Source organism: Leiobunum rupestre, chromosome 1 (genome assembly GCF_980474605.1).
Source record: "Leiobunum rupestre chromosome 1, qqLeiRupe1.1.hap1, whole genome shotgun sequence".
NCBI lineage: Eukaryota > Metazoa > Arthropoda > Arachnida > Opiliones > Sclerosomatidae > Leiobunum > Leiobunum rupestre.
In genome coordinates this window covers 96,432,346-96,450,829 of record NC_143384.1, presented here as the reverse complement: position 1 = coordinate 96,450,829, position 18,484 = coordinate 96,432,346, and the positions used below count along the sequence as shown (strand labels likewise).

Below are 18,484 nucleotides of genomic sequence, written 5' to 3'. Positions count from 1 at the left end.
GACCCATGAGATAGTTGGAGGGGGGGGGGTGCAAATTAACATTTTTAGCTGGCATCCCTGCATTTGGACGGATTATTCGTTTCCCTACTTCCGCTTGTATATTTTCAACGGTGGTCACGTGGTTAACTCGTACTTAAGCCATTGTGTTTATTCCAGAACGTATTAAGCAGGCTATTTGACTGTGATTGGTTCCCATTGAGAAACTAAAGCGCTGCTCTGATATTGGCGGAAAGCTACTAAGCGATGCAACGTCACTGATCATTGAAAAAGAAAATGGTGTATCAATATTGTGGAGATCTTTCATGGGGATTTTAAATTTGTGAACTTAAAATGGATGATTATCAGTGCCAAATTTGTGGACTCAAACGCGCAACAGCCATAGCATGGCTTAAACATATTAGAAACTTGCATTCTCCAGAACCAAATATAAATTTTGCATGTTGTTTTGAAGGGTGCTTTAAGCATTACAAAAAGTATAACTCTTTGAAAAGCCATGTTTATAGAGATCATTTAAAGAAAGGTATTTTGCTTGCACCAGCCCAAGTTGAAGAATGTAACGTTGTAGATTGTACCAATAATAATGAGGATAATGAGAGCAGCAACGAAGCTAATTTTATATCAAAAAAAGTTGAATTTGATAATATTCTAGGCGATTTACAGAGAGAGGCTACGCTAACGATACTACAACTACGCGAAAAACATAAATTACCACTTAATGTATCTGCTAGTATTTCTAGTAGTTTTGCTGGATTGCTAGAAAATTGTATCGAAGCCTGTATAAAATTTACAGCGTTATCAAATGAGGGAAATGCCAATATGGGAGACTTTTACGCGTCTAAAATATCAAATAGTGTCTTAGGGGTTGTGAAAAGTAACTTCCTTTTAGAAAAGTATTGTAAGGAAAACCTAAAATTAGTTGAACCCGTGGAATATATTTTAGGAACTGAAAGAATTAATGGAAAACCGTTTAAAAACAAATTTAGCTATGTGCCCATAATACCAGTCTTAAAGAATTTACTTAATCATTATGATGTTTGGAGAGAAATAACCAAAGAGAAGAAAGACAATAGTACACATTTTCTTACGGATTTTGATGATGGTGAGATTTGTAAAAGCCACCCATTATTTTCCAATGATCCCCACTGCTTGAGACTTCATTTTTATTTGGATGAGGTTGAATTAAACAATCCATTAGGATCAAAACGAGGGAAACACAAGGTTACCCTTATATATTTTATGCTTGGAAACTTAAATCCGTTGTATCGCAGTAAACTGAGCTGCATAAAATTAGCTTTGGTGGTCAGATACCCGTTTATAAAGAAATACGGTTATGGAACGATCTTAAAGCCTCTCTTGGAAGATTTAGAACTTTTACAGACTAATGGCTTTGATTTCAATGGCACAATGGTAAAAGGTTGTTTGGCCTCTGTTTCGGGTGATAACCTATCTAGCCATAGTATCGGAGGTTTCTTTCAATCATTTTCTTCCGGTCGTATTTGCAGATTCTGCATGACCAAAAAGGAAAATATTTCTCATTGTTTCGAAGAAAAAAACATGATTTTAAGAAATGAAGATACTCATGCTTATCACTTAAATGCAATATTAGCCAACCCCGACAACTCGTCTATCTATGGAGTTAAAGGCCCTTCTCCCTTTGCCATTCTGCCACATTTTAAAGTTACCGAAATGCTACCTCCTGATATCATGCATGACTTTTTTGAAGGGGTAGCACCGAAAATTATGAAAGCTCTAATAAATCACATTATTAAGTCGGGGTATTTAACTTTGAGCGAAGTTAATTATAAAGTACAAAATTTTCCCTATGGTAGTTTGCATTTAAAAAACAAAAGTGTGCCCATATCCGAACATGTACTTAAGGGAAAGAATTCTCTAACTGGCACTGCAGCCCAAAAGAAAACACTTCTACATCTATTTCCTTTAATTTTCGGGTCGGTTGTACCCCCCGATGATAAATTTTGGCCCATTCTATTAACCCTTTCGGAAATTTCAGAAATAATAACAGCTCCAGTAGTAGATTTGAAATGGCTGCCGTACTTGTATGATCGTATAATTGAATTTAATGAAATGTTTAAAGAAATCCCCGATGCATCTTTTACACCGAAAATGCATTACCTAATTCACTACCCGAGATTAATTAAAATGTATGGACCTCTTATTCGCCTTTGGTGCATGAGATTTGAGGCTAAGCACCAATACTTCAAATATATTGCAAGCATGTCTAGAAATTTTAAAAACATAAGTTCAACACTAGGGAAGCGCCACCAGTTTCTCCAGTGTTGGGAACAAAATGGTGAAAATGCCTTAGAAAGAGGTGACTTTGTTAAGTCGTCCAGCATAAAATTCAATCAACTACCTGAAGCACTATTAAAAAAGCTTAGGGAAATTTTTACCATTGAATGTGATGAATTAGGGCAGATTTCCGAACACATTTCTTACAATTCTGTACATTACAAAGTAGGATATTTATATCCTATAGATAGCTCAGACGAGTGTGTTTTTATAAAGATTTACTATATAGTTAAAATGAACGAATTATGGCATGTATGTGGTAGAATTGTCCATAGTACAAAATATTTGGAACACTTTAATGTTTACGCTGTGAAAGAAATTAATCAATGGCACATTATGAATCCTGGCGATGAAATTGACAGCAGGCCTATGCAAATTTACAAGCTTAAACAAGATGATGTTGTGTGTCTAAATCATAAACTATTGGTCAATACTGACAACTACTGATTTGTTGTAGAATGGCTCTACTTCAATATCATGTGACGTGTGAAAAAAAATAAAAAAATAATTAAATGCAACGAAAAGTGCACAAAAGAAGAATTTTTAAAACTGTTAAAAGATTTGTTTAAGATAGATTTGATAAAAAACATGCAGGTGTTTGAAAGTGAGCTTTTTCAAGAGTGGGTGGATCATGATATAGAAATGGATGGTCTACCCCCAACCAACTCCAAACTTAATATAGTTTTGGAACAGAAAGAAGATACTGCTACGACTAAAGTGTGAGTTTATTAAGCAAAAGAAAATAGATGAAAAAATATGCTTCTAATCTAAATAAATTATAGGGTTTCCGAAGCTGGACCATCAGGATATTCCTGTGGAAACAAGAGCGACACACCTTCAATCCAGGTGGCAGAAACAGCTCAATCTACTCTTAGCGATTACGGAGACTGCCAGGCTTATGGAACACTGCCTAGAGTATATATTTTGCCAGTCTTAAACAGAGTCGTCATGGAACTAATTAAAAACAAAGATGCAACCATTTTTCATCGTAAATTTTCAAGTCAAATTATTAAAATCTTATTTGAAGACGTAAATAAATATACCTGGTGAGTGGTTTTTGAAACCTTGTAATTGGTGGGCACAATGGTAAAAGCGACAGGTGTGATATTTGCCAAAATCGCATACGGTATTTGTGAAAATTAAAATCTTAGAATCTTAGATTAATAAAAGAATTTATTTTTAATATCTTAAATTTAAATTACGAATATCAGTGTGATGGTAATCCGATTAAAAAATAAAATATATTATAGGTACCCTTCAGGAACTGAATATCAGAGAATTGGAGAGTCGTTAATTGAAAAGCATCCCTTTTTAAGAGACCGGCTGATGGGCACCAATGGCTTTGTACTTAAAATAAATTAATTTATCATTATTTGTAGACGATCTAGCCAATTGTAAAACCAAAGTAGAGCTCGGCGTTTGGATAAGAATTAATCACTTTATTTTTATCCACAAATTATCCGAAAAATCAATTATTTTTAGTCTGCATAATATCCGCGAATAAACAGTTAATCGTAATTTTTATATGGTTAATCAAAATTTTAGCGGTTAATTTATCTGTTTCGCCGAGCTCTAAACCGAAGACATTGTTCTATATTCATTGAGAAGTAATGATAAATTAATATTAGAATTGGCAGGAAACTATATAAATATTTTGATATATAATTTTCCGCTGTTAGTAATTTAAACGTTTCCTAAATTAATTACCAATATCTGAATTTTTATAGGGGAGTTGGATTACAGCACTTCAAAATAAGTTTCGACATGAAAGACTAAATAATCCCAATGTACCTGAAATCAAAGCAAAGAAGGGGTTATATGCCCAAAAAAGACCATTAACAGAGGTAACTGAAAATGTGCTGGAGTCTTCTAAGGACAACAACAAAAAGTTAAAAAAGAAAAGATTAATTCCTTTGGTATGAACTTTAATTTCTCGAATGAACTTTAATTTCTCGAATGAACTTTAATTTCTCGAATGAACTTTAATTTCTCGAATGAACTTTAATTTCTCGAATGAACTTTAATTTCTCGAATGAACTTTAATTTCTCGAATGAACTTTAATTTCTCGAATGAACTTTAATTTCTCGAATGAACTTTAATTTCTCGAATGAACTTTAATTTCTCGAATGAACTTTAATTTCTCGAATGAACTTTAATTTCTCGAATGAACTTTAATTTCTCGAATGAACTTTAATTTCTCGAATGAACTTTAATTTCTCGAATGAACTTTAATTTCTCGAATGAACTTTAATTTCTCGAATGAACTTTAATTTCTCGAATGAACTTTAATTTCTCGAATGAACTTTAATTTCTCGAATGAACTTTAATTTCTCGAATGAACTTTAATTTCTCGAATGAACTTTAATTTCTCGAATGAACTTTAATTTCTCGAATGAACTTTAATTTCTCGAATGAACTTTAATTTCTCGAATGAACTTTAATTTCTCGAATGAACTTTAATTTCTCGAATGAACTTTAATTTCTCGAATGAACTTTTAGATGTGTTCAGGAATGGCCGAGGATGAAGAGACAATTGAGTGCCATCTGCAAGCGCTCAACAGAGAGTTAAAAAAGGCACCAGCATCCAGAAATGATTCTTTGATTGAAGAAAAAATGTTCCGCACAGCAGTCTATAGGCAAAAGCTTGCTTTTGAAACTACAGTTCAATTAATGACAGAAAAATTTCCACTCTTCCTTGAAATAAATGAGGTAGCGTAATAAAACCTAAATTATCTGATTACATTGTTGTTTAAGCTAATTTTTCATTTCTATTATAGCTCGTAAAGGAGTTCAATCTTCTTATCAATGTGAGGCCGTCAGCCGATAAGGTTTTGGTGCACCATGTAACAAAGATTTCAAAACGCATAATCGTACTGACTAAGAAATCTAAAGATGTACACTGTAAAAAGATTCATTCATTGCTAAAGAATAGCGAAGAAATTTTAAGCAGTACTGCCTTTGAAGGTAATTATGAGTTTTAACTCTTACCAAAATTTAAACATCGAAACTAAATTATGTCAATAATCAAACTTTACTGCGCAATCATGTTGGTTAAACGCATCTAGTGTCTAAAATAAGCAAAACTTGCGTCCAAGCCGGAATATTAGTTTTCAGCTATATTCGGGAGGCGAATAGAATAAATCATAGAATTAAATCATTGATAAATTTAGGCCAAGCGAGCTCTAAGATTGTCAAAAAATATATAGACAAAGACAATTGTTCTTCCTCAAGGATGATAATGTACTACTTGGCTAAGATTGTCAGTGCAAAAAACGGTTTTCGCTAGTTAATTGACATAGGTTAGTTCTGATAGTATGAAACAAACAATCTGTTTCAAGTAAGTTCTCCTTTTAACGAAAGACTATTAAAAAAAATTCGTTGAAATTTCAGAGAGAGAAATGTTGGCTAGTCTACTTTTGTTACCAGGAATTTTCAATGATGACTTTGGATATTGGTTTGCCATAGGAGTAAGTATATATTTCAGTGTATATATCGATGCCTGAGAGCCAAGGTAACGCTCTCCAGCATTGATTTGTAAGAAGTGATTTTTCATAATATCATATCATAAGTCTATAATATTTCCATAAATATAAACTTTTCATTTCCATTTGATTGAAATTATTATATATATAGAGACACGATATGACTTAAGTATTAATTAGGAACTGAAATTTTAGTATTAATTAGGAACTGAAATTTTAGTATTAATTAGGAACTGAAATTTTAGTATAAATTAGGAACTGAAATTTTAGTATAAATTAGGAACTGAAATTTTAGTATAAATTAGGAACTGAAATTTTAGTATATAACATAGATTATTTAATTTTCTGGAAAATTAAAGCCTTGCTTCCTCCGATTTCTAAAACGTATCTACGATACTGCTCCCTAGAGTTCAAACATGATAAATCCGTTTTAATTTTATTAACTCTTGAAACTATTACTTTATGTAATTCCAAATTTCACGATTATTTTAGGCAGCAAAAAACAGCACTCCCACTTTGGTTTTTAATAACGAAGATGTGTTTGAATCAACAATGCAAGTGCACATCGAGGGAGTCGAATTTGAAGCTACCTCAATTGTTATGGGCATAACAACTCTTTTTTCGGCGTATTATGCCTTTCAGATGGCATATCCAAAAGAATTGTCAAAAACTCTTGAATATATCCAAAAAATTATTTTTAAAATTGATTTTTTTAAAATTTCCCCCTCCGTAGTCAAAGCGGTGAATAAACTAGCTTAATGAGACTAAAGGTTTGAAATAAAAAATTTATTAGTAGCCTAACTGTCATTTTTATTTCAACTACATTTGACCGCCAAAACGCGCGCATTTGACCGCCAAAGCGCTCGCATTTGACCGCCAAAACGCGCGCATTTGACCGCCAAAGCGCTCGCATTTGACCGCCAAAGCGCTCGCATTTGACCGCCAAAGCGCTCGCATTTGACCGCCAAAGCGCGCGCATTTGACCGCCAAAGCGCTCGCATTTGACCGCCAAAGCGCTCGCATTTGACCGCCAAAACGCTCGCATTTGACCGCCAAAACGCTCGCATTTGAACGCCAAAACGCTCGCATTTGAACGCCAAAACGCTCGCATTTGAACGCCAAAACGCTCGCATTTGACCGCCAAAGCGCTCTCATTTGAACGCCAAAACGCTCTCATTTGAACGCCAAAACGCTCTCATTTGAACGCCAAAACGCTCTCATTTGAACGCCAAAACGCTCAAATTTGAACGCTGACACGCATAATTGCACATATATGTGTTCAAAATTGAATACTATATCATTTGAATTTGAATGCTAAAGCAATCAAAATGCACGTGGGAGCATTCAATTATCAACGCTTCTTAAGCATGCAATTTTAAACGCAACATTTATCGTTCAAATTTGATCAAAAAAGCGTACCGCCAGGGTTGCACGACATTGAACGCTAAAACGTTCATTTTTGAGTGATCATTTTTTAGAGTGTACTGGGAAAGATTTGAATCAATGATTCAACTAAAATTATCATAAGTATCATTGCTGCTTTCTCCCTCGTATTCAATAGAGGCGTGTTTTAATGCGCTTGAAACTAAATATTCCTCTGAAGTTTGGGAAGTCGTATTTGAATTTTCACTTAACATACCAGGGTTTCAACCAAGAATAATAATTATAATTCGGTTTAAGGCATTGAGAGGGGTTTGATGGTCAACCAATCACCCTCTTGTGCGAACTTGTGAGAAGAAATTCTCAAGACTTTATGGGTCAAAATATTTTTCACAATACATTTTGACCTCTATATACAGGGTGTCTCAATTTGCTCGATCAGGCCATTTTTCTCAAAATGTATTTATGCTAGGGTTCTGAAAGTATCAGGGTTTATTTGGTAGGTATGGAAGGGTTTGGTTACTAAATTTCAGAAAAATCGAATGATTTTGTGCCGTTTTGGAAAATTATTTTTTCATCGGTAGGTGTCACGCAAAATGTTTCAATAGAAAAGTTGTAGGGCATAGTCGAAAGTGTAAAAATAATTTTGGTTCGGTTGAAAAAGACCTATTTTTCACTGAGTTTGGAGGTCGGGGGAAAAACAAGTTGTACAAGCAGGCAATAGCCTTTAACGTAAACAATCGTACATAATCACAACACACATGTACATTTATTTAATCGAACTTATGCTTTCAGCTATGTAGTTAATAATCATATCTGCAAAAAGTTATTCTTAAAGAAAATTATTACGTTCAACACCTAATTAGTCAAAGTAGACAAAGACCGCGTCTTCCATTTCGACGTGGTTACGAGTAAGATCATCAAACAAAGATTTGTAGACCAAAAATTACGCTTATTTTTCTTTTGTTGTTTTTTAACGTGAAATATCAATTGTCCGAGTAGTATTTAAAGAGTTTACATTTCAAAGTTAAAACATAATCTCAGCCTGGCCGATTGTTGTCCAGTATGCCTCTTTACACTCGAGATCAGCGCGCTCATATGCTAGAATTATTTTACGGAGAAGGTCGTCGTAATGCTACTCTAGTGAGTCAGTTATTTAGACGAAGATTTCCCAATTGCAGACCAAGTCATACGACGGTTCTTAGAGTGGTCCGCGACTTCGACAACTGGGGTAATATCAATCCGAGGTTTCGTGGTCGTGGTCTCCGGGACATTGACATGGAAAACACCATACTTGCCTACTTCGTCGCCTATCCTCGAGCGAGCGTCAGGACTGCCAGCTTTGACTTAGGGTTGGATCGAAACTACGTTTGGAGAACACTCAAAAGACACCATTTTCATCCTTATCGAGCGACACTTCACCAAGGACTGCATGACGTTGATAGACAGCGCCGACTCGACTTCTGCAATTGGTTATCCCTCATGGCTGACGCACACCAGGATTTCACGATCCACTACTGAGGTCCGACGAATGTTCATTCGGAAGAGATAGGCCTTTCAACCGTCAAAACCAACATATGTGGGACTACGAGTACCAGTATCCACACTGGGGATTTCCTCACCGCCACCAAGTGCAGTTTCGCTTAAATGTGTGGGCTGGTCTGTAAGGTGACAGAATTATTGGCCCGTTCTTCCTGCCAAATCGTCTGAACGGTCAAAACTACTTGGAGTTCCTTCAAAATGAAATATCCAACGTGTTGGACGACATTCATCTGGCCGAGTACAGACTCATCTGGTTCCAGCAAGATGGGGCGCCACCTCACCAATATCGTGACGTGGTTGCATATCTAAACGACGAGTTTCCTGGAAGATGGATCGGAAGAACTGGTCCTGTTCGTTGGCCTGCAAGATCCCCTGAGCTAACACCACTCGACTTTTTTCTTTGGGGATTCGTAAAGGACTACGTATACCAAACACCTGTGACGAGCGTTGAAGATTTACGTCAAAGAATCATCGAAGCATGTCGCCGGGTGACTCCAGAAATGGTTCGGGGAGCATTTCCGACGTTTCCGAGTGGCGAGTGTGCGCTGGTTCGTTCCTTATATAGCGTGCGAGTGCACGCGGCGTCGTTCCTTATACATATTGAAACTACGCTAATGTAAGTGGGCTAGGTATTGTCGCCTGACGGCGCCCCCACCCCCCTACTTTAGGTTAGCAGGCGGTTTAGGTTAGCCCAAAATATCTATCAAAAGTACGTGCGCGAGGCGGTAAATGGCGGGAGTATTTTTAAAAATTTGTTAGTGTTAGGTGTGGATGGGGAGTAGTTTTTTTACTTAATGCCAGGACTTTGATTTGAGTTTTCCGCTTGCTTCGCTCCGAAAACGGGACTCTGCGGCATCCGGAGAGCTTCGCTCATAATCCTCCGCCACTCTTTTTCGTCTAGTCATCGACTTTTCCAGTCACGAGGTCCAAAATCGAGGTACCCCCGAGCGAGGGGCTGATCACTCCGCGTAATCGGTGTACAGAGCCGTACCTTTGACTGTACTAATGGGATTACGCGTAATCTTTGAAGTCCCTGCCTTTGGCAGTGGTAATCTAAGCGTAATCCGGTGTACAGATTTTCTAAGAGTGGTTAGCCCCTCGCCCCCGAGGGACTTTGAAAAAACTTGTTCCGAGTTTTGACTCATTTCGAATATTTTTTTACGGCCAATTTTGAAAGGATAGCGCCCACTCGTCATCGCGCGTTTATGGCCTACGTGGAGAGGGGGTGTCAGAATTTATAGCCCGGTGTACCTAGTAACAAAGACCATACCACCGGAGGCCTATCATCATAGTGCCCTACGCCAGCGTCCCCAAGCCCGGACAGGTGAAAAATCCAGCATGGGTAGCAGAACCCCACTACTGATGGTCTCACCTTTGACGCAAGCCACTCAACCCAGCAGAAGGTGCAGCAATGGGTGGACCAATCCCCACTTCGCACACAGCAGTGGGATTTAGAATGGATGCTATAGCAACTCCAGCCGACCCCTACCTAGGAAGGTAACGAGCCAAACCCTTTGGAAAGAGCTCCTAAAGGGGAACGACGAGCACACAGCAGCCCAAGTAACCCGGCACAGCTGGCACCGGAGATCCCAGTGGGCCCCAAAAAGCCGGGAAACAGGACCGCCGTGCCCGCATATGGAGGCTCGCCGCCCCACAGCAGGCTACCCAATCCGCCGAGGCGGCCAGTTTGCCTACGTGGAGAGGGGGTATTAGCACGGTTTTTAACGTACTTGCAAAGCGTGGCGGTGTGGTACGTCGCGCAAGAAGAAGTCAGTCCAAACGGGTGGTACCAAGCCAAAGTATTTTTAGTGTTCGCTATCACCGACGCGCGAGCGGAAGAAATAACGGGGGATAAGGACATCATTCCGTTCCCTAACGCGAAAAGGAAATGGAAGAAAGTCTTCCAGAAGCGCCAACTACTCCCGGGTACCGCGGTCCAAGAATGGACCAAACCAATCGAAACGGTGGCAGCGGCGACTTTGGGGGGCCCCGGGTGCAGCCACTGGGGGGGGGGACGATAGGGGGGAGCCGGTTCCGGTACCGAAGGAGGAAGACTCGTCGCCTTCCGGGTTCGAAGGGTTGGACGATTGGGAGGCATTGCAGGGGCCTACCCTGAGATCGCGGTAGACGGCCAGCCTTCCTCCAAGCGGCCGAAATATGCGAATTTCGAGTTATAATTCGGGGAGAAGAAGGAGGAGTGCCCGCGGCCAAACGAAGCGGCACCCGGGGGTGGTGGAGCTTCCGACCTCGACGATTAGGACCTTAGGGGCCCGGAAGCCAATTCATCGTCGGAACTCGAATAATTATTAAATATCCGACATCACAGGGAAGGGGTGTAAGGCCACCCGTTTCCCGCGAGTAGAAATTAATTAACAAAAAAATAATTGTCAAGTATATAACTATACCCTCCAGTAATTGAGAGAAAATGTTCAGAAAAAAACCAAAAAAATACCAAAAAAAATACCAAAAAAACAAGATTGATATATATTAGGGTTGTTAATCGGAAAAATAAAAAATTTAAACATATATTACTTTTCAAGGGTTTTTAATGTTTTAAACTTTTTATCGATTTAAAATGACTAATATCAGTAAACATACTACAAAACATTAATAGTGTTACATTTCAACCAGTTTAAACTAGTCTATAGGTTTAGTTTTACTTTTAGATTAGAAAAAATGAGGTGAAAATGCCGCTTTATTTAAATTTGCAAACAATATATTAGACAAATCATGGAATGAAAACGTTTTTAATATTTTCCGGAAAAAAGGCCTCGGTAATTTTCCGGAAAATTTTCCGACTTACAACACTATAGAGATCGAGATCCTACTTAGGCAAAAAATAACGTCCATAAAATAAAACACTTGGGTTTGGACCGTCATCTAAGTATTGTCGCCTGAAGGCGCCCCCCAACCCCCTACTTTAGGTTAGCAGGCTAGTTAGATTATTTTAGGTTCGTACAGAACACAGACATTATATATGAAAATATGTTATATTAAAAAACTAAAAAAAATTTAACGCGCTTAGTGTGAGTAAGCACATTTATCAACAGTACTTGAATGGTGGGTCTCCAGTCCTGTTCTGGCTGTACTACCTTGCAACGGTATGGCTCGTACACTACTGATCCTCAAATAACAATAATTTCAGTCTACTCACTCTTTAAGCTTTCGAATAATAAAGACGCCTTTACCTAGAGGATTAAGTTTGCATGCCCAAAAGGTTTATTGTTATGAAAAATTATTCAAATATTTACCATACTTCATTACTGTAATTAAAATTCCCAAAATTATTTACACAATGCTAGATGAATACACCTTAATCAAAATTCAACGATTAATTTTTTTAATCAGCTGGGTAAAAAAAAATATGGAAGAGATAAAACAAAATTAACTTCAAACTAAATTTCACTTTCCACAAAAATCCTTCTGATACCTATAAATACGTTATTTTTAACCTAGAATATATGATCGGGTTATACCGGCTAATTTTTCCTACGAAGCAAAGGCTTAACGGTTAAATGTTAATAACTATTAACTGCAAGTAAATTAATTACAATAATAATAATTTTAATTAAAAAATACTTAATTACGTATAAATAATGAGATTTAAATAAAGTTCCCATAAGAAATGGTTTATTATTTCTTGACTGATGTGCGAAAACAACGTTAACTCGAAGACGCACAAAATTTGATTTTTGAATTTTTCCGGGAAACTGGATACGAGCTGATCAGTTGGCCTTCCATGTCAAAAATGGTACACTTACTCATTACAGTACGAAGCTTCTTATCTACAGTCGACTAACTTTCGTTAAATGACGGGATTCTAATACGTTTATCGCTTAAGTTGACAGTAGCAACAAATCCGTATGGCTATCTCTGTACTGTACACCAACGCTGATACATTAATATTCATTGTAGTACTTCCAGACAATAATTGTTGACAGTAAGAATAATCCCGCTAGGCATCCACAATACTGAATCTTGGGCATGAAAATGGCTTAAAATAAAGTATTAAAATTTTAAGCGACCCGACTATTGATTCTCCTGCGCTTGGCTGTATTAATTTTAGCCATAGGAAATCGCGCTGACCCCTGAAATAAGAATGGCCTTTAACATGGGTTAAGTCAAGCAAATAAAAAATCTAGAAATATTGGTAAGATTTCTCGACAACTTGACTGTTTTTAGAACCGGAAGTAAGAATAATCGACGTCATCGTTCTCGGAAGATTCGATGGAGGGTTTACTAGAAGAATTCGAGTTGGCAATTGTCCATGTGTACGTAAATATTTATTAATAATTAACCAAAATGTTATTAAATAAAATCTTTTAGAAATGTCTCAGGCTTGACGTTTCCGATCATGACTTGCCAAATTAACACCATTGTAAATGTTCTTGATTTTTTTCTTTAATTAAGGAAATATTTTGTTTAACTGGACGCACCCTCGTTCGACGATCCTATTACGTTTAATAAAGGTTCAGCTGTTAAACGCGCACGGAGAAACATTTTGGTTCATTAATTTGAAATGGCTTTCGAAGGTTTAGGCGTTTAACTACCTTAGCTTCAGGCTAAGTATTCGCAACGAACGGCATGGCAATCGGAGAAATGGGGTTATTTTACGATTTTAGTTGTTTAACGAGACCTTGAAAATAATTTTCATATTGAGTTGATTTTGGCGCTAGAAAAAGTAGCTCTTAATGAAATAAATGAAACATTTGACCCGTATGTGCTGTTGACCGCCGTCTGGAGGACAAACTCTCAGTCCTGGTTTCTTGTAAACCAAATTCATTTTCCTTACAAGGTACAAATGCTGTTATTTGTATTATCATTTTAAACTCATTTATCGATATTTGTGGAAACTCAGGGCCCTGTTGACGAAATGCGTTTTCGAGTGCAAAACGAATTAGGGTATTTTGAGCGCGATAACAATTGATGATTTGGATTCCGAAAAATGAGAAGGCGACAAGCGAGTTCCAAAAGGGCCGTCGTCTGGTCGCCAAGAGGTGCCTTTTCCCGGACACGACCTGGAGCTTCCTTCAACGGTAAAATCGGGTTTGGTTGATTTATATCAATTTGAAATAAATCAAGTTATTTAATTAACGTTTTAACTCAAGTGACGTTAGTTTGATAAACTAAATCCCATATCCTGATGACCAAAATGGATATGGCTGTCGAATGAAGGGACTGACATGGCTATATAGAATTAAGTATTACCGATCGAGTGACTTCTTAATTAAATATTTGTCTAGTGGCATTAAAGAGGAATCAGTGATTGACGTAGACCTTTACGTAGAAATTTTATTTAGGGAACGAAACACCCCCTTTTATTAATATCTTCGGTGACAAACTACTATGGTTAAATAAACAACGCGTCAATTTAATTTTAATTGGGGGACGTTGTGCGGAAATCGACCTTTCGGAGCTAACGCTGTGGTGTATGCGGAATACACTAACACCAACATCCAAATCGAAAATAAGACTTCGCCCCTTTATAATCAGAAGGGATGCGGCTAAAATTGGTTATGAAAATTCAGATTCACTTCTTTTTGAATCTAAAATCGTTAAGACTAGCGTATACTTTCTTTAAGAATTGAGAGATATTTTAAATTTTTATTGTCTCTCATAACGTAAAATGAGTACCGCAATCGTTAAAAATATTTTCTGCTCATTTAGCTATCGTCGTGGCATTCGACCTCTAGTGGCCAAAAACGATGGCAGTTATTTATTCATTAAAGCCAATGGAAAGCGAATTAATAACGTTGGTGAACAAATTAAAAGATAATACATTTCTTATTTCTTTCCTTCTGTCACTTTTATCTTAACCGTTTCTGAAACACGATAGAAATTCCTGTTTCGGGCGTTTACATAACAAAGATAGTTCGGCAAACATCGCGCCAGGAATTAAAATGGAAATTTTCTACTCTGTTTTAGACTGTTGCGCCACGTCGAGTGATTATTGAAGCTTAATTCCCTAATTTCATTTTTACATTTTGAGACATCTGGTTTTTCAACTTAGAGGGATAAACCTATATGGTTCTTTTTACTGCGATTGCTATCAAAGAGTTACCTGTTGAGGTTTCTACTTTCTATGACCAAAGTGTACACGGGAAACTAATTTTACGAAACACTGTGCAAGAGACCACAGGTTGCTGTGCTCAAGACGTGGCCCTAAATGGGTTAGAGTGTGCAATAACTGGTGGCTTTACCGGGGAGTCGAGGTCCGGCTCTTGTAACCCATAAGGGCGGTGGCGCACTGGGAGATGTTAGCTCTGATCAAATGGTCCTATCTCCACCTCCGACTTCGGTCAGGTTTGGGCTGGATACTGAACTTCGGTTCAGGCTAACGGAGAGGGTCCAGGCAAACTGGTCGCCTCGGCGGATTGGGTAGCCTGCTGTGGGGCGGCGGGCCTCCATATGCGGGCGCGGCGGTCCTGTTTCCCGGCCTTTTGGGGCCCACCGGGATCCCCGGTGCCAGCTGAACCAGATTTTTAATTTTTACCCACCTCATTAGCGTAACTACCGGGGAGTGCAAAAGGGGTGACTGCCCCTGGCACGAACGTACTGGTGGGGACTAGATTGTTTCTTAGCCTTTTTAATGGTAGGTTGCAGATTATAATAATCAGCTAGGCTAATAACCAAGGCACCAACTTAGGCCCAAGTCATCTAGTGAATTTTAATGCCTTAAACAGGTGGCCGGGTTACAACGCGTAGGAGGGTGGTGGCAAGCCCTTCATACCACGCGAGTCAACAAACTTACCCTTTTTGAAGATCTGTCTTTGTTTTCGAATAAATTTAAATATTATGCGTAATATTTTGCGATTTCTAACTACATGACACGTTTTAGAATTATATCTTTTAGAAAATCGATTTCTGGATCAAAGAATTACAAAAAAGGTTTATTGAGAAGTGAATAAAATAAAAATGCATTTTTTACCCAATAGTTGTCTTAGCGATAGGAGCGAAACAAAATCACAAAAATGTGTTCAGAAACTTTTTAATATGCGTTATTAACCGATTGAATGTTTTAGCTTAAAAGGTACACCTTTGGCAGCGTATTTCCATTTTTATAATGATATACTTAGAGCTGAATAATATAGTTGTAATTTAGTTATATGCATTACATTTTTCTAAATTTTGTACGTTTTATTTTCGGAAATTATTTTGGTGCAAATTGTTTTTATCAACTACTCTATTCTAGCCCGAAAATAATATACATGTATATCGAAATTATCGATTACTCTATTCTTAAAAATATCTTCTTATCGATGAAAAAATAAAGAAAGCGTTGACTGGCCAGTTATAAAGGGCACGTATCTACAACCTTTTACGGACTTTGCCAACGAAAAAAACCAAATCAATTTTGGATTACCTCTTATCTTCGAATAGCGCATTACTTTTGCTTTCTTTATTGTGAAGAAATGGAACTGGATAATACATGTCCGCTTTCGCGCGCTCGTGAGTTGAGTTGTGTACCAAATAGTTTCTGTTCAAGTTGCGTTTTTTGAGATAATTTGTACAAATTTGTAAAACAAAACTATAAATGGAAAGCATTAAGTTTTTAGTTAAATTTGGGGATGATGCGGTAAGGATAACCTTAGAAAACGGAGCTACAATCAAAACTTTGAAAACAAATCATGAAAAAAATTGGTGGAACTAGGTGATCAATGTATATATCAGGTAAGAAAAACATTTAATACTATTAATATTGAAGTGTTCCGTTCAAAGAAGTTATGTAATGCTACTTTAAAGCGAACGTAACTACCGAGGTTACAAAACGATGGTTAGGTTTCGCGTTTATTATCAGGGATATTCGCTTCGCTTTAAAAGCAACTGGGGTAATATATACGTGGCTGCTAAACGTTCCGAAAGAGAAATGTTTGTAATAATTGCCCGGTGTTATCGTTTCAAACGGGATCGAAGGACAAAGATATAAATATCAATTTATGAAATAAGTGGCGCCGGAACGATTGATGCGCGCGTCACTATGACATAACGCTCCCTCTTACGGTAGGTTTTTATCTTCGATGTACCACTTCTACGTTGCGTGTCGAATTGGTAAGTACCGTGTGTTTCCGTTCGTAGGTTCGTGTATTAAATCGCAAAATCGATTATTCGTAGCGAACGATGACCGACTTCGTTAAAGTAGTCGATCTATCCGGCTCGAAAAATCGTTCGGAAAAAGACAATTACCCAGTTTTTATTCGAGTCGCGCGAAGAGAAGAAAACGTTAGTCGTCGACTCGCGCGAATCTTTCGATATCTGCTCTGATCTAATTTATTGTTTTATTTAGAACGAAACGAGAAAAGTATACCGTAATGGACGACAGAGTTTTAGTAAAGTATGTAAAAAAATGTCACGGCATGTTCGACGGGAAAAAAAAATTGGAGGGTGGCTCGGAGAGAAGGGTTTTTCCAAAGTCGCACGTTTTCGAGTCTCCGTACCCATTACTTGAAGTCTATTCTCGGTCCTTTAAGACGAGGCGTAAGATTAGAACAGTACGTTTAGCGAAGCGTCTTTTTAGTAATTACAGGTTTTGTTTTACGTTAAGCGTAGAAAGTTGAGATTTTAACCAAGAAAGAGGCGGAAATCCGGGATAAGGAGGAAGAACGCGAGAAGAAAAACAATAAGCAAAAATAGGAGGTCGGAGAGGGGAATAAAAAAAAGGACGCGATTGTAGAAGATCGAAAGATTCAAGTGAAAGAATAAGTTGGAACCTTTTTTCGTACAAGGTGATTATAATCCCTTATTGTTATATCGCTAACGTCTATACGACTGTAAAATTTTAACGAAGGAGGAGGACGCGAAAAAAAAGGGCAGACAGGAGAAGATAGATGTGACGGTGGAGGATCAGGAGGCAAAGCGGAATTTAGAAACTGAAGAGGAGGATCTCGAGACGAAGGAGAAGCGGAAGGATGTGAAGGAAGAAGACAGACGGGTAACAAAGACGGCGGTTAGTGCGAAAGTAGGTCATTGGTTATCAGGTTTTACGCTATGAATCGTAAACAATGGTGGATTGTTTAGGAAACTGAAATTTTAATCGGAGAAGACGCTCCGCGTGACGAGGAGGTAAAGACGCAAATGCCGCGTAAAGACAGCGAAGCGAAATCTAAACGACTGAGCAAGAAACCATTATAGTTTAGAGAAATTAAATAGCATTGCAAAACTGGGGAAATTAGGTAGTGGTTGGTAACTCTGTAAATTGAGCGAATTTCGTAAATGGCAAATAACATTGTTAAACTGGGGAATTTATTTAGTGGCTGATAACCCCGTAGAAATGCGGTATAAAACGGGGTGCGTTGGTAAGGTAAGCTTCACTTTTTCTACGTATTAATTTTTCATTCTCACTCTTTCTCGTTTATCTTCGTGATGAATAATTTCATTGAATTTTACCCAAAGAGAAAAAATGGAATTTAACGAGTTGATAGCTTCGTCACCGTTAACGTTTGAAAATATACTTCGCGGAGAAAGTACTTCTGGGAGTGTGGTAAAAGTACCGGATCATGAACCTGAGGTGGTTGTATCGGTGAAAAAACCGGCATTTGACTTTGCGCAGCCTGGATGTTGCGACCGTTCCCCGGAGACCCGTCAAAAATGAAAATGAACTGTTTGTGATATTTCGTACGGGGTCGAAATCCGAAGTACGTAAGTTTAAGTAGCGTCTGAAACCGTGAAGGCTTATATTGTTTATTGTTTAGGGGTAAACGCCGTCTATACACGGCAGGAGACGACGTCGTCTTAACGAAACTCGTAAAAAAATGTGCGAGAGGGTTTGACG

General features: G+C 37.9%; 2 protein-coding genes across 2 annotated transcripts; both read left to right on the top strand.

Moving 5' to 3' along the window:
* Window positions 1-330: 330 nt before the first annotated feature.
* On the top strand, window positions 331-2,757 carry LOC149969050 (uncharacterized). Its single transcript, XM_090170236.1, has one exon. It carries the CDS (start codon window positions 331-333, stop codon window positions 2,755-2,757), a length of 2,427 nt encoding a protein of 808 aa, XP_090026362.1.
* A 141-nt stretch (window positions 2,758-2,898) lies between these two features.
* Window positions 2,899-17,844, top strand: LOC149969049 (sterile alpha motif domain-containing protein 3-like). Its single transcript, XM_090170226.1, has 10 exons — window positions 2,899-3,029; window positions 3,093-3,356; window positions 3,561-3,654; window positions 4,038-4,226; window positions 4,811-5,020; window positions 5,089-5,275; window positions 5,702-5,778; window positions 6,286-6,534; window positions 17,501-17,671; window positions 17,731-17,844. Exons 1-10 carry the CDS (start codon window positions 2,899-2,901, stop codon window positions 17,842-17,844), a joined length of 1,686 nt encoding a protein of 561 aa, XP_090026352.1.
* Window positions 17,845-18,484: the final 640 nt, after the last annotated feature.